This window comes from Petaurus breviceps, unplaced genomic scaffold (genome assembly GCF_028583685.1).
Source record: "Petaurus breviceps papuanus isolate PSGF00001 unplaced genomic scaffold, PetGlider_PUasm1.0 37, whole genome shotgun sequence".
Taxonomy (NCBI): Eukaryota; Metazoa; Chordata; class Mammalia; order Diprotodontia; family Petauridae; genus Petaurus; species Petaurus breviceps.
In genome coordinates this window covers 11007011-11028895 of record NW_027186296.1, presented here as the reverse complement: position 1 = coordinate 11028895, position 21885 = coordinate 11007011, and the positions used below count along the sequence as shown (strand labels likewise).

At 40.0% G+C, this 21885-nt stretch overlaps 1 protein-coding gene across 3 annotated transcripts; it reads left to right on the top strand.

Moving 5' to 3' along the window:
- Nucleotides 1–212: 212 nt before the first annotated feature.
- Nucleotides 213–7353, top strand: HAUS4 (HAUS augmin like complex subunit 4). 3 transcript variants are annotated; one of them, XM_069097804.1, is made up of 11 exons: nt 215–504; nt 1164–1296; nt 2842–2916; nt 3992–4134; nt 4230–4361; nt 4664–4798; nt 4923–5019; nt 5599–5744; nt 5978–6108; nt 6676–6744; nt 6877–7353. In XM_069097804.1, exons 3-11 carry the CDS (start codon nt 2862–2864, stop codon nt 7058–7060), a joined length of 1092 nt encoding a protein of 363 aa, XP_068953905.1. In that variant the 5' UTR covers nt 215–504; nt 1164–1296; nt 2842–2861; the 3' UTR covers nt 7061–7353. The 3 variants fall into 3 exon arrangements, with proteins under 3 accessions (XP_068953906.1, XP_068953905.1, XP_068953904.1); XM_069097805.1 differs by lacking the exon at nt 3992–4134 and having other exon boundaries at nt 213–504; XM_069097803.1 differs by lacking the exon at nt 1164–1296.
- The last annotated feature ends 14532 nt before the right edge of the window (nt 7354–21885 follow it).

The following is a 21885-nucleotide window of genomic DNA, read 5'->3' as shown; positions in this document are numbered from 1 at the left end:
CTAAATTCAACGCTCTGCTCCCTCAAGTCACGGGCCTCAATTTTCTGCTCTGTTAAACGAACCAGATGATCTTGTAATGTGCTGTCCTCTAGCTATAAGGCCTGCTCATCACCGCTGCCAATGACAGAGAAGAGAAGCTCTAAAGTTTAGCCGCAGCTCTCTCGGAGGCCGAGGCTGCGCGCCCCTTTTTATTGAGCGCCCCGAAGAGGGAGTGACCAGGACGCAGGGGGCGGAGCCCGCGGGGCGGTGGGACTTCCCGCCTTGGGTGTGGGTAGCGTGCGGCTGTGGACCTCCTTCGGGACCTGCTTGGCTGCAGGGTCCTGGAGGGGTGGGCAGCTTTCTCTTGTCCTATTTTACCACCCCTACGCCGGGTCCTGGAGGACGGTTCCGGTCAGGCATAGGGCGTCACGGGAGGGGTTGGAAGGGCCTTGGGGGAGCCGTGGCCTCCCAGAACCGACCGCAGTCCTCGCCTCAGCGGTGCGGCCACAGGATTTTGCTTCTGAGGTGTGTTTGGAAGCACTTGGGGGAGGGAAGAATGGTTCGTGAAACGATCGCAGGCCTCTAGCGAGAGGTCAATCCAGTCATCCTCCTGCCTCCAAGCGGGAGGCTGGATTTCCCCGAGAGAACGGTGGATGGGGGTGGGGAATTCTAGCGGCGCGGGCGCCGAACGGAACCGGTTTCCCTCCGCCTTGCGCGCGCCACACCCTCTGGCGTTGGGTCGGTCGCGCGCTGGGCTCTGCGCGCCCCCGAGCCTGGAGCTGCAGCCGGTTGCGAGCTGCGTGCGCACAGAGGCTTCCCTCGCGCCCCGCCCCTACCGCCTGGCTCCGCGGGGAGTTGCGCGCGTACTGCGCCGCCACCCGTCCAGGGTCCGCGAGCGCCCCGGGCTGTATCCGTCACCCACGGTCTCCGCCGGTGTGAATCCAGGCGCATCACTGGTCTTTCTGTATGAGCGGAAACGAGGTGGAGACTGGATGCTCACTGCGCACTTTGATTCATCCCGCGGCCCTGCAAGGGTCATCCCTTGTGAAATAGCTGTAAAATCCATTTGACGTTCAGTGCAGCGTGCAAAGGCAGCTCTAAGAATTTGAAAGACGCTCGAATCAGAACGTTTAAAGCAGCGCCTCGGCCCCTGTAACAGCGTTTAACTCGTCTGTGTTGTGCAGGTGCACGGTCTTTAGCTGGGATTGAAGGCACCATTAACTACTCCCCATAGCATTTGCAGAGCTAAGCCAGGTAAAGAAAAGCACCCTCCCCGCCCCAGGCATCGAGAGCTTGAGTCAAGTCTGCTGGACCAGGGTAAGAAGGAGTGTTTGACCAGGGCTTGTTTCAGGGGTCGATGTGAACCTGTAAAGCCCTTACAGATAGTTGACTTTTTGTCATCCAGCATTAGAAGCCTTCCTCTGCAGTGCTGACCCAGTGGAAGCCTCTTCTGAGCCTGCAGATGACCCTGGGTTCTTGTAGGCTTCCCAGGCCAATCCTTAAAGGCCTAGAGCCTAGACTCTGCGGTGGGTTGTTTGTGTCTGGGTCAGTCTAGCAGAGTTTGGACACACTCACAAGCAAAAAGTTAGTCACCGAAAGAAAAAAAAAAAAACATTTTTTAAAGGAGAGTTTTCAGAATCTCAGTCCTCAGAGTAGTGTAGTATTTGCCATTACATTAACAAGAAAAATTACTTTTTGCAAATCAGTTATTAACATTGTGGCTTTTATCCAAAGGGCTTCATGAATATTTAACTTCAAGAATTATCCTAGGTAGAAAAATTATGAAGCAGATTAGTGTTTCTTTTCAGTTTACATACAGAGTGAACAGTGAAGCTGCAAATTAAATCCTAGCATCTCTACTCCTCTTCTAGGCTATATTACAAAACAAATGAATAACTATTTTTATATAACTAATAAATACCAAGTGAACCAAACTCTTTGTGAACATCAAGTAGTACTAAATCATAATAACCTTTGGAAAGTTCAGTTGTCACTAGATGTTGGTGAGGCACTAAATGCATTTAATTTTTTTAACAAAAGGAGGGGGGGGAGAGATCAAAGGAATGGAAAAGAACTGGCAAAAAAAAAAATCCCAAATCTCCCGAGTCCAGGCTGTGCCCATCTTAACTGTGTCTGGTGTTGATGTAATTGTTAGCCTTGCACTTGAAGTTCTGTCAAAGTGCTGACAGCTCATGTCTGAGCAGCATTAACTATACCTTTTTGTTACTGTGGATGCACTGACCCCAATGCCAGTCTTGTTGTCTAGCTCTTTCCTCCAGGTACTCTTTACTAATGCTGTTAGGTGAAAACCAGTTGTTATTTTTCCAGTATGGAATGATTTGTCACTCTAGAGGACAACTCTGGAGTTAATGATCAGAAAGTACCTACAGATCTCAAGATGAAAGGAATGGCTAGAGAAGCAGAAAAAGACTATTTTGGAATTTGATATTTAGCTGAGTTATTTGACTGGAAAAAGAAGCAGACTTTGATGATTCTTTTTTATTTTCTTTTCCCATTTCACTTATAACTAGGAAGGGTCAACTCAGTTTTAACTTAGACCTAATGGGGGGAAAAACTCTACTTATTTAAACCTTAATGAGAATGTGGAAAACTTCCTTCAAGGAGGAATTTTTTTTTTCAGGCAGTGAGACGTAAGTGAAAAAGTGTCTGGGTATGGAAAGTGTTTTGTCACTTGCTAGTCAGCTTACAGAGAAAATTATGTAAGAGCTTGGTCCCCAGGATGCATGAGCATGGGGCATTCCTTTTCTCCAAGGGTCATTCTTGGCCTTCATCACAAGTTTATGGGATGAAGATACTGAAGTGCTCCTCATTTCATCACTTTGTTTTCTGTTACTTTAACAGGTGGAAGTCCCACTGATGAGATGGCATCAGGAGATTTCTGCTTACCTGGAGAGGGTATGGAATTACTCCAGCAAGGTAAAGCTAACTATTTGCAAAAGGTTGTGATTATTCAGGGTGTACTTTTCTAGCTTCTTGATTTCCATGCTCATAAGAACTGTCATTACCTATCACTATGGCATCCATAACAAAAGTATCTCAGTGTCTATAGTAATTTGGGGGAAACTAGAATTCATGAGAATTAAAGGATGCTTCCAGGCGGATTGGTTGCAGGTCTCTTTAGGCAGCTACCCAAGAATTAGGAGTAGAGCTTATCCTGAGCTACTTTCTCTGCTGCAAGGAGATTCTGAACATTGCCATTCAGGGAAACTTAGTGGAGGTATTAGCTAAGTAGGAGTAAAACAAGAGATCCTAGCATAGTGCAGATATATATTTCTTGTGTGTATGGGCATCTTATGTATTTATCACCTAGGCAATTAGAATCTCAGTATCCTCTGTTGCATATAGTTGCAAGAGATAGACATAGTATAGTAGGACCATAGTTCTGCAGCATCAATATGAATTACTTAAATGTGTTTACGATAGTGGGGATTTAGTGACTAAACTTTTTTTGTTATTTTTAATTAAAAGTAAGACAACAATTTTTCTTTTATCTTTAGCTGTAAATACAATAAAAATTGTCTTTTAAAATACTCCAAGAACACCATTTAATCCTGTGTGAAAAGGAATTTTAAGTCATTTGGTGATACTTTTTGAATATTACCTTATTTTCAATACTTTGTGTAATTCTCAATTTCATTTCCATTTTATAAGATCTTTTAACTTTCTTCCTTTGATGATTCATCCTGTAATCCTTTATTAAATATCCTTTTTTATAGCTTTCTTTTCAGCCTCTTTTAACATAAATCACTTTTAGTATCTTGGCATCGTCCTAGGAGTATTACCTCGAATATTAGTTAATATCGTTCTAGTAGAATTTTAAAATGTGTTCCCATTCCACACCCCCTTTAACAACAACAAAAAAAGTGAGGATTTCTGAAGTCTCTCTCTGTTAAATCAAGTTAGCATGATGCTGGGCTGCAGAAGGCATAGTCTTAACTTAACCAATGATGCCTATTTTACTTATCTTCCCTGGGATGGATGTGCCATTAAGTGTGTAGCAAACAACTGCCACCCTGTAACCTGACCGAAGAAGACCTCTTGCAGAACCCTCATTTTAGCAAGCTCCTGCTAAGTCTCTCTCAGTACATGGATGAGAGTGGTTTAAGCACCACCCTTGCAGAAGAGCAAGCTGAGGTAAGGGCTGAGGGAGAAGGGATTTCTTCACAAGAGAAGGGAAAAAATGTCATAATAACCACAGGGCTCCGTAGTAGTATCATCTTTTCTTTCAGGCATGGAAGGAAGTCCGGCTGCAAAAGACAGCATGGCTGAGGTCAGAAATTCTGCAGAGACTTATACAGGAAATGCTTGTGGACTACTATGTGAAGACACAGGACACAAATCTGACCCCAGAGGATAAGAAGGTATTGTCTGAATTAAGAGAGATGAGGTGAGGTTAGTCCTAAGGAGTTATTTGCTAGGGATGTGTGATCAAGTCAACACAGGTTTTATCTGATGATGTAAGGGAGAAACTTGGGTAGCTAGGTTAATCAGAGAAGAGAAATGGAATATGGAATTTTGAGGGAGGGTGGGAGGTCCCAAAAACTTGCAAAGTATAAAAGGAGCCATGGGGTTTGTCTGAAGTGGGTAACATGTTCCCAGGCTAGAAGAAGGTATGAAGAACTGATTTATGAGGATGAATGAGGAAAACTTCTATTTCTTTTAGTTTCATGAATCCCTTGAACAGAGGCTACTAGTGACTGAACTGACTCGACTTTTGGATCCAAACCAAAAGAAAGAGATGCCACCCTTGCTGGGCCTGGAGAAGTCAGACTTGCTAGAACTGATGCCCCCTTCAGAGGTCAGGTGGGGGAGAGGCTGAAGCTGAGATCCAAATAAGACTCTCTCCCCTTCTATATCTTATTTTGTGTCAGTCTCCAGAGATTTGATATTATATTCATGTCTCTGTGTTTCTGAATTGGTAGGATTTTGTGAGAATGAGGGAATGTCTCCAACCAAAAATTGAGGAACAACTGAAGAAGAAGTGTTTCACTCTGCTCTGCTACCATGATCCCAATACAGGTGAGTCTCACACTGTGCTTCCTGTTCATCATGGGCTCCCCTAGTGTCCCATCACAATCCAAAAGTTGGCATGTTCCTCTTCTGAAATAAGGGGCAAAAGTTTGAAAGTTTGGGAAATAGAAGGTACTTATTTTCCTTGTTTCTCCACTTTATTCACTGGAATAAAGAGTATAGAGTTCTTCCTGTTTTCCCTTTGTATAGTTGGGTACAGACCAGGAAGCACTCATTCTCCCTCTGTAGAATGGGTATTACTTTCCTAGAGGGCTGTAGTAACATGGAAAGGGAGGGTCGGGATCAAAAGAGTTCCTCTTCCCTTGGTTTTCAGGAGCATTTTATTGCTGATGAAGGCCACAAACTCTGAATCTTGGGTTAAAAGTGAAGGAAAGGGAGCCTTTGTAATCTGGGAAATAACCTGGAAGGAAGAGCTTGTAGAGTTATCTGTAGAACAGGAGAAGAGGCCCCATTGTGAAGTGTTCAAAACCCTGGCACCAAAAATGACCTTTATGGGGCATGAAGAATAGGAGAGTGCACTCATAGGAGTCTTCTTTCTCTAACTTTGTTCTTTTCTCCTTCCCTCAGATTCTGATAATGAAACACTGAAAGCGGAAAAGGTATGGCAGCTGGCAGATGTGCTGACAAGTGAGAAGCAGGAGAACCAGAATGCCAAGAAACAGCAGAAGGAACAGACAGTGTTCCTTGAGAAGCAGAGTTCCACCTATTCTCAGGTGTGTGTGTGTGTGTGTGTGTGTGTGTGTGTGTGTGTGTCTGTCGGTCTGTCTGTGTGTGTGTGTCTGTCTGTCTGTCGTGACATCAGCTTGGGAGAGTCTCTTACTTATTTCTATGCCCAGCATGACCATGGTCTTAAGGTGAAGCTTCAGCAGAACGTTTCTGATTTCATCTTGCATTTTATTTTTCACTAACTGAAGCAATCATTTATTTTATGTTCTTGGTGCCTCAGGTGCTCCTCCGCTGTCTTTCACTGCTACAGAGGCTTCTTCAAGAACACCGGCTAAAAACACAATCAGAGCTGGATCAGATTAATGCCCAGTACCTGGAGATCAAGTGTAGTGCCATGATTCTGAAGCTAAGGTAAACCTTAGCTTGGCAATGGGTGTGTGTGGGAGGGGGTATCCTAAAGGATTCTAATTCCACATAAGCTTTTTTCTATCTCCCTTTGCCCAATGCTGTGCCTAGCAACATGGTCAGCATTCAACAAATGTCGGATACCATTATTAACCTTTGTACTGCCTAGAGAATTCACCATTAAGTTTTTACTTCTGAGTCTTTTCCAAAATGGGTACTTTACCAGGAGACAGTTTTTTTTTTTTGGGGGGGGGAGTATTTTCTCCCCCTCCAGGGCAACTGGGGTTAAGTGACTTGCTCAAGGTCACACAGGTACTAAGTGTTAAGTATCTGAGGCTGGATTTGAACTCAGGTCCTCCTGACTCCAGGACCAGTGCTCTATTCACTGTACCACCTAGCTACCCGGTCCCCAGCAGACAAATTTTGTAGGGGTCCAGAGTAAAGCTGTATATAGCATCTCTGTTCAGTTCACACACTGATGCCAAGCAGTTGAACTGTTTGGGTTGGCTGTCCTGTGCCTAGATTGGGTGCTGTCATTGATTTTGATCTTCTTGGTAACTTTCTTTCTATCAGAATGGAGGAACTACAGATTTTGTCAGACACTTACACAGCTGAGAAGGTCGAGGTTCATCGCCTCATCAGGTGAGTGATGAGTGTGGCCTGCCACTCAGCTTTAGTACCCATCATCTTGTAGATTCGTCTCCCTTTTCCATTTGGTGTCTCTTGTCTCAGTTGCCACATCACTTCCATTTTTCCTTTCCTTTCTTTTCTTAGGGATAGTCTGGAGGGGGCCATTCGCCTGCAGGAGCAAGACATGGAGAAATCACGCCAGATCTTGAGCACTTATGAGGTGCTGGGTGAGGAGTTTGACAAACTTGTGAAGGAGTATACCCATTTGAAGCAGGCAACTGAGAACAAGCGCTGGGCTCTTCAAGAGTTTAATAAGTCTTACCATTGAGTTTTGCAGAAACCAAGGACCTGGATTCTTCTGCCTCAAGAGAATACATTGTTCTTATCCTGTTTTTTCTATACAAGTATTGCCTTCTTGTTTTCAAAAGGGGGAATGAGGAGACACCACTCATACAGTAAAAACTCTGGTGGACTAGGCATTCTCCTAGTTTCTGTCTTGTGCTTGCAATAACCTGGCCTCCTAATCCTCCCTAGGAACAGATTTGCACATCTCGTGGTCTCTTAAGCAAACCAGCCCTGCCTTTTGTCCAGTTATTCCCTAAATAAAATGATGATATGGTTTCCTGGGCTATTAGTAATTCCTTCTGGGCTGAGATGGAAAAACGGTATAGTGCAGCATAGTGAATAAAGAGCTAGCTGGCTTTTGAGTTGGTACTACCTGAGTTCAAGTTCCAGCTTTAACACATAACTGTTATGTGGTTGCCCAGGTCAGCTAATCTTTCAGTGTCCCCGACAGCTCTCAGAAAACTGTAAATTGCAGAATAGTTGCTTACCACCTACATTGGTAGACTGAAGTTCCTCCTGGAGAGCTCGTTACACTAGTACAATCACAGGCTTAGAACAATTAAAAAAAAAAAGTTGAAAGCTTTCAAAAAGGCTACTTGTCCTATGTTGATAAGGAAGGTGTTCTGATGTGTCGAGATTTCAGGGTAGAAGGGAAGAAGAATTAGCATTCCTATATGAAATCTTGAAGTACTTTATTCTGAAGATTGTATAACTAGCAATAAAAGTAGAGTGTTTGCTTTTAGGAAACTAAACAATTGAAATGAGTGTAGAATACCCTACCCACCTCCAAGGATTGTAGGGGAGCTATTCTATGATGTTACAACCATTTCTTTCTTTTTTTTTTTTTGCTTTGTGGAGGGGGGAGGGCAGGCAATTGGCGTTAAGTGACTTGTTCAAGGTCACACGGCTAGTTTAACTCAGGTCCTCCTGACTCACCTAGCTGCCCCTAACCATTTAAAAAAAAAAATTCTGTCAACTAATGCTACCCAATTACTGGAAAAAGAGAAGCTGCTGGCCTTTTTCTAACTTTGCCCCATGTGATATAAATGGAGTATACTACTGATTGTGTCTGTAGAGCCAGAGCAATAGGTATGGAATAAGACTAACCTCAAGAACTGGGCCAGAATACCAAAGAACAGGTATGTAAGGGGAAACGGGCCCTGGTTTTTTGAGAGCCAGAAAACAAGAATAGGAGCAATAAAGAGCACTCTCATTCAAAAGAATACATCTAACCCAAATTACTACCTAGATAAGGCCAAGTATTGGCTGGCTCCTTATAATAGCTGTGGGAAGGAAATGCCGCTGGAAGGTTTTTAATCAAGATCACAGATAGAATGTGCTGGGAATTAAAGGCAAAATGTCACTATATTACCTGGAAGGTTAGAAACCAGAGTCTGAAGATGGAAACCCTCAAAAATAGATGTTTTAGCTAGGTACTATGGCAGTCAACATTTATCAATCAAGCACTCATTACACATAGATGTTGTGAAGTTATAATAAAAGAAATAAAAGAGAATTTCTGTCTTCATGGAGTTTATAATCACTGGGAGTCAGAAAAGAAACTTCAAAAAAAAATCCAAGGACACTTAGAAACATGGAAAGTGCAAAACTGAATAGTCAGATTTTATACCTTAATCCCGAGAGAATGAGGCTGTACTGTAATGATCTGGGTTTTATAGATTAAGGAAAGGTTTTATGGAGAAAATAAATTCTGAATAGGATTTTGGAGGAGGGAAGAGATAATGACTGATAGAAAAGTAGCATTTGTACTCTTGTGTGAGTGGGGTAGTTTGATATTTGAAGACACAAGTGGAAACAAGTTATAAAGAAAAGCCTAATCAAGTTATCTTTACTTGGATAGACAGAAATTCATATCTACATCTTTTTGCTTCAGACTAGGACAGTCTGGCAAACTGGGATTTTAGGAAGTCACGTTCAGATTTCCAAAAGGCTTAAGAAGCAAGATGAAATAGGTTCCTTATTATTGGTCTCTGAGACATCACTAAAGGTCCCTATCATTGCAGTGGTTTGTCTAAATCACACCATTGACCAGATATTGAATATTTACTAAGAATATGAACCTTATTGCTATGGTAATTCACTGCTGAAGGGTACTTTGGATTGGTTTAATTGTTCTGGAAAACAATTGATATGCAAAAAATAAGTTACTGAAATGTTCATATATGTTGACTCCAGAGAATCAGCCACAAGAACTATATCCTCAGGAGGTCATAAACCTTTTGTATTTAAAAGCAGCATGATTTGTGATAACAACCAGAAATGAAATATGTACCTGACATTTGGGGAATGACTGAATAAAATGATGGCACATGAATGTGATTGAATGCTATGATGCCATAAGGATCGAAAAATACAAATTCAGAGGAATAAGAGAAGACTAGTACAAAGTCATGTCTAGGGAAGAAACAGCCAAAATAACAATGTATGTGCACAATGGTTGCAACAATGCAAAAAGAAGTTAACATCAAGATGAAAGAAAATTCTGGTCAGATATGTCAATATTAGTACCACACAGTCAAAATGAAAGAGCACATCCCTCCATTCTGTTAACAACTGATAAACTTGGGAATGGGGTTGGGTGTCATATCAAAACAAAATATTTCAATCCATTTATTAAAATGCCCTATTATTCCTCTGCTAACATTTACTCACTATCAACGGAAACAACATAGGTTGGAGACACTAGAGAAAAAAATAGTAGAATTTGGAGGCCACAGAACAAAGGATCTTTACAGAGTTACTGTATAATTACAATTATTCTTTTTGCCCTACACTTGTCCCAAGAATAGTTTATACTTGTTTCCTCCATTTCTTACCCTACCTCCCTTAACGCTCTTCAATTTGACTTCCATCCCCACCAATCTGCTGAAACTACTCTCTAGAAAGTCACCAATGGCCAAATTCAATGACCTTTTTTTTTTTTAATTTTAATTTTCCCCCAGTTACATGTAAAAACAATTTTTAGGTTTGTTTTTTTGGGGGGGTGGAGGGAGGAAGGCAGAGCAATTGGGATTAAATGACTTGCCCAAGGTCACATAGCTAGTAAGTGTCAAGTGTCTGAGGCCACATTTGAACTCAGGTCCTCCTGACTCCAGGACCAGTGCTCTATTTACTGCACCACTTAGCTGCCCCCAAAACCATTTTTAACATTCATTTTTAAAACTTTGAGTTCCCCTTAAAATATGCATCAATCTGTATTGGAACAGCATCAGTTCTTTTTCTGAGGATGGAAGGCATTTCTCATAAGTTCTTCAGAGATGTCTTGGATCATTGTATTGCTGAGAATAGCTAATTCACAGCTTATCATCTTACAACATTGCTGTTACTTTGTACACAGTACGCTTCATTTTGCATCAGCTCATATAAGTCTTTCCAGGTTTTTCTGAGAGCATCCTGCTCATTATTTCTTGCAGTGCAATAATATTCCATCATAATCACATACCTCAATTTGTTCAGCCATTCACCAATTAGTGGGCATTCTTTCCATTTCTAATTCTTTGTCAGTGGCCTTTTCTGAAGGACACTTGATCTCCTTGGCCCATGTAGCACTGACCTCTGGAAAACTAAGGGGCTGTACTAGAGGATCTGTAAGGTTCCTCTAGCTATAAATCCTATGATCCTTTGACCACCTATCATAAAACCTCTCCACACTTGGCTTCTGTGGCCCTAAACTCCAGCTTTTATTATTCTGACCATTTCCTCTTTCTTTCCTGGTTCTTCTTTCTCCTTGCCCCTCAAATATAGTTGTTCACTAATGTTCTGTCCTTAGCACTTCCCTCTCTCCATTGACAATCTTATTCTGTTGTGACTTGTATGCAGATAACTCCAATTAATATAACCTCTTTAGTTATAAATTCTAGTTTGGTTGATCAAGGAAAGTTTCCTGGAAGAGGCAACATCTAAGCCAAACACTGAAACGTTTAGCTTTGAACTTTAGCTTTGAATTTTTAACTATACATTGGACATTTCCTTCTACTTGTCCCATTAAACAACATATCAGACTCAAGGTATTCAAATCATCTCTTCAGATACCTTTCCCAAAAAGAAACAGGTAACTTCTGACTTCCCTGTTTCTGTTAATGGTCCTACCATTTCCCCAGGCACCCATGTTTGTAACCTAATCATTTGACTTGTCTTCTCTTTCACTCCTTTTTCTTCATGCCATCTATTCCCATCTGGTTAGTTGCCAGGTGTTTCCATTTTCTTTCAAGTTGTATTTTACATATTGCTCTTTCCTTTAATTCCCACTGCTGCTACCTTCCTACTATAGACTCTTTTCACCTCATGCTTGTGATAGATACTGTAATGGCTTCCAAAAGTCTTTTTGCCTCTAATCTCTTCACACTTCTAGTTCATCTTTCACTCTTATGCTAGAGTAATGTTTCCAATGTATTAACTCTGATTCTGTCACTTTCATGCTCAAAAATTTTCAGGGATCTCTCTTTGCCTTTTGAATAAGTCTAGAACTTAAGAAGCATAGTATGCTTAGTGGATAGATAGCTAATATCAGAGATAGGAAGACCTGGGTTCGATTCCTGTTTCTGACACCTACTGGCTATATAACCTCTCAGTTTCTTAAGAACCTGTCCAAAAATATTAAAAAGGAAGTGCTGATGTGAATTGGTTGAGAAAGCTTCAAAGTTCCAATTCTTAAGTCTGGCTTTCAAGACTCTCTACAATCTAGTTCCAATCTACCTTTCTGGCCTTCTTCCATACCAGTCCCCAACACAGACCCAATGCTCAGATCAAATGATTTGCTTTTTTCCAATATCTTTTGCCTTTTTACATATTTTTGTCTTTACTCATGCCACTCTATCCATCCCTCTTCCAAACCTTACTTCCCCAAATTCTACTTAATGTTTCAGTGTTTGGCTTAGATGTTGCCTCTTCCAGGAAACTTTCCTTGATCAACCAAACTAGAATTTATTATTTCCTCAACTGAACTTCGTAGCATTTTACAGAACTTTCATGGCATGTAATGCTTTGTATTGTAGTTATTTATATGTGTCCTATTTCCTGTATAATATAGTGCCTTGCACATAGTATCTAAAAAAATCTTTGTTGAATGTATGAAGCATTATTGAGCATTTAGTAAACCTCTATACTAGGCATTAAGATATCTTCTAAGGGAGCAGCTAGGTGGTGCAGTGACTAGAGCACCGGCCCTGGAGTCAGGAGAACCTGAGTTCAAATGTGGCCTCAAACTCTTAATACAAAACTAGCCATGTGACCTTGGGCAAGTCACTTAACCCCAATTGCCCTACCTTTCCCCCTCCAAAAAGAAAGAAAATAAATAAATATCTATATATATCTTTTAAGGATTTATTATATGGGTAAACATACTGCATTACAACACAGCATAGGCTATATGATAGCTGAGTGGTATGCTTGCCTCTGCCACATTTAAGGAATAACAGCAGCATATATTCAGAAATGGCAGTCATTGAAGGTGAGCTGTTTGAGGAAGGCTCGTGGAATGAGGCACTAAGACTGAAATTAGGCTTTGAAAGAAGGAAAAACCCTAAATAAGGACCAGGACTTTCATATCTATTTTGATGAATACAATACAATACAAAACATAAGCAAGGTCATAGTTGGCATGGTAAAGAGAGAACTGGGGTTAAAGGAACCAAATTCAAGAGCTGACTTTGGCACACTCTAGCTGTTTATTTTAAACAAGTCACTTTACTTTTCTGAGTTTCTCCCAGCATCTTACATGCAGTTAGTGCTTAGTAGATATTTGTAGAATTGATTTTTACAGTAGGATCTGTCACCTTTTTTAAAAAAATAATTTTTATTGAGATTTTTTTATACCATCTAAAATTTCTCCTCATATTCCTTTAATTCCCCCTTCCAGAGAGTCATTTCATATACTAGTCGAATTTTTTTTAAAAGAAAAGGAATAAGAAGAGAAAAATAAGCAAAATCAATCATTATATTGGAAAAAAACCTGACAATTTATGCAATGTTCCATACTTGTGGACCCCAACCTCTACAAGAGTACATATAGGTGGAGGTGTCTTCTCATATCTCTTCTTCAGAGTCAGGCTTGCTCTTTATAATTTTGCAGCGTTCACTTGCAATCATTTTGTGGTTTTTAAAAAAATTTACATTGTATATAATTTTCTTGGCTTTGTTTACCACACTTAGCATCTTAGTTCACATAAGTCTTTCCACACATCTCTATATTCATTATATTCATCATTCCTTACAGCATAGTAATATTCCATTACATTCCTGTATCATAATTTGCTTAGCTGTTCTACTAATCAATGAACATCTACTTTGTTTCCAGTTCTTTGCTACCATAAAAAGTTGAGCCCGTATTTTTCAATAGAGTACTCTCTTGATTTTTAGGAAGGGATTGGAAACAATAGGAGGTAGGAGCAATAAACCATTATTTCCAACTTTATCAATTCAACAACAAATGTTTGTTTATTAAGCATATATACTATGTATTACAACTTGTCTAGCCACTGGGTAAGATACAAAGTTTATATAAGAGGTAGTCCTGTTCTCATGGATCTGACTAGGTGGAGGTATAAGGCACAAACACAGATAATTATAATACAAAATATTATAGGGGTGGCTAGGTGGCGCAGTGAATAGAGCACTGGCCCTGGAGTCAGGAGGACCTGAGTTCAAATCTAGCCTCAGACACTTAATACACTAGCTATGTGACTTTGGGCAAGTCACTTAGCCCCAATTGCCCTCCAAAAAGCAAAAATATATATATTATATAAATTCATTGGTGTTTGCAAAATTCTAATATGGAAGACTGTACCTGATTAGAGGGACTGGGAAAGCTTCATAGAAGAGGTGGTACTTGAATGAGACTTTTTTTTTAATTCAATTTTTAATTTATTAATTTGTTTCCTTTTAGTTTACAGGATTCAATTCCACAATTCCTTGAATTTCACATTTTGTCCCCCTCCTTCCCCTCCCCCCCCATGGCATCTTATAATCAAGTATAGGATCTGTAAATACTTTCACATTATACAATGGTCAGGTTATAAGGATGGATTATACCAGCTGGAATGAAAAATGGTAAAGAGGACATAAAATCAAATAAGAGAACGAAAAAGATCAGGTATTTTGCTTCCACCTGGATATAAATTTAGTTCTTTCTCTGGATGCACGTTTTTCTCTCCATCATGCGTCTTTTGGGATTGACTTATATCACTGCATTGCTGAGAAGAGTCCAGTCTATCAAAGTTGGTCATCACACATATGTTGTGTCTGTAATTGTGTACAAATTCCTCCTGGTTCTACTCTTCTCACTCAGCATCAGTTCTTTTAAGCCTCTCCAGGTAAATATGAAGACCGCCTGCTCCCCGTTTCTTATAGCGCAATAATATTCCATAACATGCATATACCACAACTTGTTCAGCCATTCCCCAATTGATGGACACCCCCTTAATTTCCAATTCTTTGCCACAACAAAAAGAGCTGCTATAAACATTTTTGTACATATGGGTCTTTCTCCCATTTCTATGATCTCTTTGGGATATAACCCTAGGAGTGGTATTGCTGGATCAAAGTGTATGAAAGTATTTATAACCCTTTGGGCATAGTTCCAGATTGCTTTCCAGAAAGGCTGGATCAGTTCACAACTCCACCAACAATGCATTAGTGTTCCAGTTTTCCCACATCCTCTCCAGCATTTGTCATTTTCCTGTTTTGTCATCTTAGCCAATCTAACTGGTGAGATGTGGTACCTCAGAGTTGTTTTGATTTGCATTTCTCTAATCAATAGTGAATTAGAGCATTTCTTCATGTGCTTATAGATAGCTTTAATTTCTTTCTCTGAAAACTGCCTGTTCATGTTCTTTGACCATTTATCAATTGGGGAATGACTTGTATTCTTATAAATTTGACTCAGTTCTCTGTATATTTTAGAGATGAGTCCTTTGTCAGAGACATAGGTTGTAAAGATTCTTTCCCAATTTCCCACCTCCCTCCTAATCTTGGTTACATTGGCTTTATTTGTACAGAAACTTTTCAATTTCATGTAATCAAAATTATCCATTTTACATTTTGTAATGTTCTCTAATTCCTGTTTCGTCATAAAGTCATTCCCTCTCCACAAGTCTGATAGGTAAACTATTCCTTGTTTTAGCAGACTGCTTACAGTATCAACCTTTATACCTAGATCATGAACCCATTTAGACTTGATTTTGGTATATGGTGTTAGATAATGGTCTATGTCCAGTTTCTGCCATACTATATTCCAGTTTTCCCAGCAGTTTTTGTCAAATAGTGAGTTCTTATCCCAAAAACCAGGGTCTGGGGGTTTATCAAACAATACATTACTGTAGTCATTGACTTCTGAATCTCGTGTGCCTAATCTATTCCATTGATCCACTCCTCTATTCCTAAGCCAGTACCAAGTAGTTTTGATGACTGCTGCTTTATAGTACAGATTGAAATCTGGTAAAGCTAGTCCACCTTCCCTAGCATTTCTTTTCATTAATTCCCTTGATATTCTAGACCGTTTATTCTTCCAGATGAATTTTGTTACTATTTTTTCTAACTCTATAAAGTAGTTTTTTTGGTAAATTAATTGGTATGGCACTAAATATATAATTTAATTTAGGTAAAATTGTCATTTTTATTATATTAGCTCAACCCAGCCATGAGCAATTGATATTTTTCCAATTAGTTAGATCTGACTTTATTTGTGTGAAAAGTGTTTTGTAGTTATGATCATACAGGTCCTGGGTTTGTTTTAGCAGGTAGATTCCCAAATATTTTATAATGTCTACAGTAACTTTAAATGGCATTTCTCTTTCTACTTCTTGCTGTTGAGTTTCATTGGAAATATATAGGAATGCCGAGGATTTATGTGGGTTTATTTTATATCCTGCAACTTTGCCAAATTTATTTATTGTCTCAAGCAGTTTTTTACTTGATTCTCTAGGATTCTCTAAGTATATCATCATATCATCTGCGAAGAGTGATAGCTTGGTCTCTTCTTTGCCTAACTTGATTCCTTTGATTTCTTTTTCTTCTCTAATTGCCTCTGCTAACATTTCTAGTACCAGATTGAATAAGAGGGGTGATAGTGGACACCCTTGTTTCACCCCTGATCTTATGGGAAATGCTTCCAGCTTCTCTCCATTGCATATAATACTTGCTGATGGCTTTAAGTAGATGCTACCTATTATTTTAAGGAAGGCTCCATTTATTCCTATACTTTCTAATGTTTTTAATAGGAATGGATGTTGTATTTTGTCAAAAGCCTTTTCTGCATCTATTGAGATGATCATGTGGTTTCTGCTAGTTTTATTGTTGATATGCTCAATTATACTGATGGTTTTCCTAATATTAAACCATCCTTGCATTCCTGGAATAAATCCTACCTAATCAAAGTGTATTATTCTTGAGATAAGTTGCTGTAGTCTTTTGGCTAGTATTTTATTTAGAATTTTTGCATCTATATTCATGAGGGAGATTGGTCTATAATTTTCTTTCTCTGTTTTATCTCTTCCTGATTTAGGTATCAGTACCATATTTGTGTCATAAAAAGAATTTAGTAGGACTCCTTCTTCACTAATTTTCCCAAATAATTTGTAGAGTATTGGAATCAATTGTTCTTTAAATGTTTGATAGAATTCACTAGTGAATCCATCTGGCCCTGGAGATTTTTTCCTAGGGAGGTGACTGATGGCTTGTTCAATTTCTTTTTCTGAGATGGGATTATTTAAGTAATTTACTTCCTCTTCAGTTAATCTGGGCAACTTGTATGTTTCTAAATATTCATCCATTTCCCTAAGATTGTCAAATTTATGTGCATACAATTGGGAAAAATAATACCTAATTATTGTTTTTATTTCCTCTTCATTGGAGGTAGATTCACCCTTTTCATTTTTGATACTCATAATTTGGTTTTCTTCTTTCTTTTTTTTAATCATATTGACTAAGGGTCTATCAATTGTGTTGGTTTTTTCATAAAACCAGCTCTTGGTTTTATTTATTAGTTCAATAGTTTTCTTAATTTCGATTTTATTAATCTCTCCTTTAGTCTTCAATATTTCTAGTTTAGTATTTAATTGGGGATTTTGAATTTGTTCTTTTTCTAGGTTTTTTAATTGCATGCCCAATTTGTTGAGCTCCCTTTTCTCTAATTTAATCACATATGCACTCAGGGATATAAAATGTCCCCTAAGAACTGCCTTTAATGCATCCCACAGATTTTGGTATGTTGTCTCATTATTATCATTCTCTTGAATGAAATTACTGATTGTTTCTATAATTTCTTGTTTGACCCACTCATTCTTTAGGATCAAATTGTTTAATTTCCAGTTAGTTTTTAGTCTGTCTTTCCCTGGCCCTTTATTGCATATAATTTTTATTGCATCATGATCTGAGAATGATGCATTTAATATTTCTGCCTTACTGCATAGAATTGTGAGGTTTTTATGCCCTAGAACATGGTCAATTTTTGAATATGTGCCATGAACTGTTGAGAAGAAAGTATATTCCTTTTTATCCCCATTCAGCTTTCTCCAGAGATCTATCATACCTATCCTCTCTAAAATTCTGTTCACCTCCTTAACTTCTTTCTTGTTTATTTTGAGGTTGGATTTATCAAGTTCAGATAGGGGGAGATTAAGGTCTCCCACTAGTATAATTTTGCTATCTATTTCTTCCTCTAATTCCTTTACCTTCACCTCTAGGAATTTGGATGCTACACCACTTGGTGCATATATGTTAAGTAGTGATATTGCTTCATTCTCGATGGTGCCTTTTAACAGGATATAGTTTCCTTCCTTATCTCTTTTAATTAGGTCAATTTTTGCATTTGCTTTATCTGAGATATGGATTGCTACCCCTGCTTTTTTTACTTTAGCTGAGGCATGATATATTTTACTCCAACCTTTTACTTTTACCTTGTGTGTATCCCTCTGTTTCAAATGTGTTTCTTGTAAACAGCATATTGTAGGATTATGATTTCTAATCCATTCTGCTATCCGTCTCCGTTTTATAGCAGAGTTCATTCCATTCACATTTACAGTTATGATTGTTATCTGTTTCTTTCCCCTCATCCTATTCCTGCCCCTGTTAATGTTCATATTTTCCCTCCCTTCTCCCTTCCCCCCCTTAATAGTTTTCCTTTTGACCACCACCTCCCTCAGTGTTCCCTTTTCGGCCCCCCTCCCTTTTCCTCCCCTTTTCCCCTTACTACTTCCCTCCCTACAAATCACTCCCACCCCCCTTTTGTAACCCTTTCCCCCTCCTACTGCCTGTAGGATATTGTTATACTTAATGAGGTATGCTATTTTTTCTTCGCATCAAGAATGACAGGAACAGATCTCATGCGAAGCTCCTCTCCCTCCCCTCTTTCCCTCTAAAATGAAGTGTGTTCTCCTTTTTTACCTTTCTAAGTCACTGTTGCTTCTCGTAATTGGAGGTTGAATTTTCCATTGAGTTCTGGCTTTTTTATCAAGAAGGTCTGGAACTCTGTTATATCATTGAATGACCATCTCTTTGCCTGGAAGAATATGCTCAGTCTCGCTGGGTATGTGATCCTTGGTTGTAATACGAGCTGTTTTGCCTTCCTGAAAATTGTATTCCACTGCCTCCGATCTTTCAGTGTGGAGGCTGACAAATCCTGTGCAATCCTCTCTGTGGACCCTTGATATTTGAATTGTTTCTTTCTGGCCGCTTGAAGTATTTTCTCTTTTATCTGGTAGTTCTGGAGTTTGGCCACAACATTTCGAGGATTTTTCAGTTTGGGATCTCTTACAGCAGGTGTCCGGTGGATTCTGTCAATTTCTATTTTCCCCTCAGGTTCTAGTATCTCAGGGCAGTTTTCCTTAACGAGCTCTTGGAGAATGTTGTCCAGGCTCATTTTTTCATCATAATTTTCTGGTAGGCCTATGATTCTCAGATTATCTCTCCTGGATCTGTTTTCCAGGTCAGTTATTTTTTCTTTGAGGTATTTTACCTCTTTTTCTAATTTTTCATTTTTGTTGTTTTGCTTGGCTAATTCTTGGTTCCTCATAGAGTTATTTGTTTCCATTTGTTTAATTCTGGTTTTTAGCAAATCATTTTCCTCGGTTAATTTTTGAAGCTCCTTTTCCATATTATACACTTTTCTTTTTAGAGAGATGTTTTCCTCATTATAATGTTTTTCGAATTCTGCTATTTTCGTTTTGAGAGAATTATTCATTTTGTCTTCTATCTCTCTCATTTTGCTTTCAAAGTTCCTTTTGATCTCATCTAGGAGAGCCTTCTGTGCTTGGGATCCATTCCCTGTTGAAGTCTCAGCTGTGGGTGTGGAGTCCACAGTGTCTCCCTCTGAGGTTGGTTACTCCCTCTGAGGATAGTAGGACTCTAGAGTCTTTGTCTTTGTAGTCTGCTTTCTACCCATTTTGAGGCAGTGTCCTAGCCTCGCCCTTCCTCTAGGATCCCAAGCCTTTACTGTAGAGGGTTTTGCCCTGGGGCAAGAGTTACTATATTTTCAGGGTCAGAGAGGGGGTTTAGAGCAAGTGGGGTTCACTCTGCCATCCTTGTCTTTGGAGGTCCTGAAAGGGGCTTTAAAAAAAAAAAAAGATTTCTGGGCTATGAAGTGGTAGCCCCAGGAGTGTTTGCTGTCCAGTATAGGGGCCCCTGTATTTGCTTCTTACCTTGCTCTTTCCAGTCCCAGCCCTTTGGTGATAGGCCTGGTAGTGGACCTTGTGGTTGGTGGGAAGACTTGCCCTCCGAGTTGATCAGGCCCCTTCCAGGCCTGCGTCCACCACGCCTTCCCGCACAGGCCACTGTGCCTTCCCGGCCTGCGCCCGACGTGCTGCCGCTGCCGCACCTTCCCGCGCAGGCCGCCGCGCTGTCGCCCGCTATTATTCCTTATTAGAACTTGTCCTTCGCATCTATGTATTGATAAATCTGGAAACGGCCACAGCTGCTGCTGATCTGGAGTCCCTCTGGCTGGCGGCTGGTCAGGCCTGCCCTGGGGCTAAAGCCTCGGCGTTGGGCTGGTCTGGGCTCCCAGAGCGTTGCGCTGGCCAATTCCTGCCGGCCTGCCAGGCTGTTCTCAGCGGGAGGTTAGCTTTTCTGTGTCATTTTGTGGGTTCTGCAGCTCCAAAGTTTGTTTAGAGTCCCCTTTTTACATGGATTGGGGAGGTTGGAAGCCGGAGCCGCGGGAGGGTTGTGCTTCTACTCCACCATCTTGGCTCCGCCCCCTGTACTCTTGAATGAGACTTTTAAAGACCTGGATTACAGAGACCAAGGAATTCAATAGGTGATGGAGGAGAGAGAACACTCCAGGTGTAAGGAACCAAGAAAAGGCACCAAGGTGGGAAAACATAGGATGTGTTCAGGAAATGGAAGACAGTCTAATTTGACTGGAGTAGAGAGTTTATAGAGGGTAGCCAATGAGATATAAGGATGGAAAAGTAAGATGGCACCAGATCTTGGAGGGCCCAATATATATAATGGTAGAGGTGAAAACATCCCTGAAAAGGCAAAGAAGTTGTTCCCAGATAGTAACTTGGGGGTGGGGGTGGAGAAGGGGAAAGGAGAATAAAAGAAGAAATGGTTGAAAGGCAGTATTGTGAGAAAGACAAAAAAAGATGAAGAAAGGAATTTGACTTACAGAAGGATAGGTTCTCATCGAGGGAAACTAGTGGCCTAAAGGAAAACTAGTCTGTTGTTCCTCCTGCCTCTAGATAAAAATGAATCCAGTTAAAGACCAAGTCTTTATTTGGAAAGGAAAGCTAAGACTAACAACAGCAGAAAAAGTCTTTTTTGTTTTGTTTTAGCTGTATTGGGGAGAAGAGAAGGATTAAAAAAAAGATAGGACTGTTGCAAGGAAGTAGATGGTGATAACTAGGAATAAAAAGGAGACACAGTGCAATTCTTATATTGCTTCTGCTTTATCTGCCAAGGACAATTATCTTTGAACTGGAAAGGGCACAGCAAATCTATCCAAAAAGAAGATGATGCTCAAGGTAACTAAGGAGGGAGGGAAAGAGTAAGAAGCAGTATGGGTATAGGGCCAGACTTGGAGTCATAAAGATCTGAAATCAATTCTTGACCTACACTAGCAATGGGATCAGAGGAGTCACATAATGTGTCAGGTCACTCAGACAATTCTCTAAGACTGAGTTACTGAAGAGTGGTGGACCTGCATCTGTGGAAGGAATTTCTACACTGGGAGTTCCCTACACAAATGGAATTCCTACCTGCCCTTAATGATCTAAGACATCTGGCCCAGATCCTCTGGTATTGAGAGGACTGGCAGATGTGTGATTGATGAGCCACTCTCAGTGAGCTTTGAAAGATCACAGAGAATAGGAAAAAACAAAAAACAAAACAAAAAAACCCCCCCTGCAGAATTGGAGAAAAGCAAATGCCCCAATTTTCAGAGAGGGGAAGAGAATAGAGACTATGGATTATAGGTTAGTGAGCCTGACTTTGATCCCTAGCAATTTTCTATAATGTATTGGTAAAAGGACAAATAAAAAAAAAAGGATCTGTGCTTGGCTTTATGCTATCTAACATTCTTATCAATGACTTGTGTTTTTGGGGCAGAGATACATGTTTATTGAATTTGCAGATGGCACAAAGCTAGGAGAGATAGATAACCCATTAGGGGATCTTAATGGGTAAGAACATTACGTCAAATCATATGAGATGAAATTTAATTGGGACACATCCATGTCAAAATGTCTTATATTTGTGTTTAAAAATTGAACTTCACAAATGCAAGATGGGGAAGACAGGGCTGGACATCTGAAAGAGGTCTGGAAGTTTTAGTGGATTTCAAGTGCAATATGGATCAAC

Excerpts from the sequence above, each read along its gene's own strand:
- HAUS4 (XM_069097803.1), top strand. The coding sequence starts at position 2,862 with ATGGCATCAGGAGATTTCTGCTTACCTGGAGAGGGTATGGAATTACTC. Across the intron at positions 4,799-4,922 it reads AACTGATGCCCCCTTCAGAG|GATTTTGTGAGAATGAGGGA; the intron begins GTCAGGTGGGGG and ends CTGAATTGGTAG. Across the intron at positions 5,745-5,977 it reads AGAGTTCCACCTATTCTCAG|GTGCTCCTCCGCTGTCTTTC; the intron begins GTGTGTGTGTGT and ends TTGGTGCCTCAG.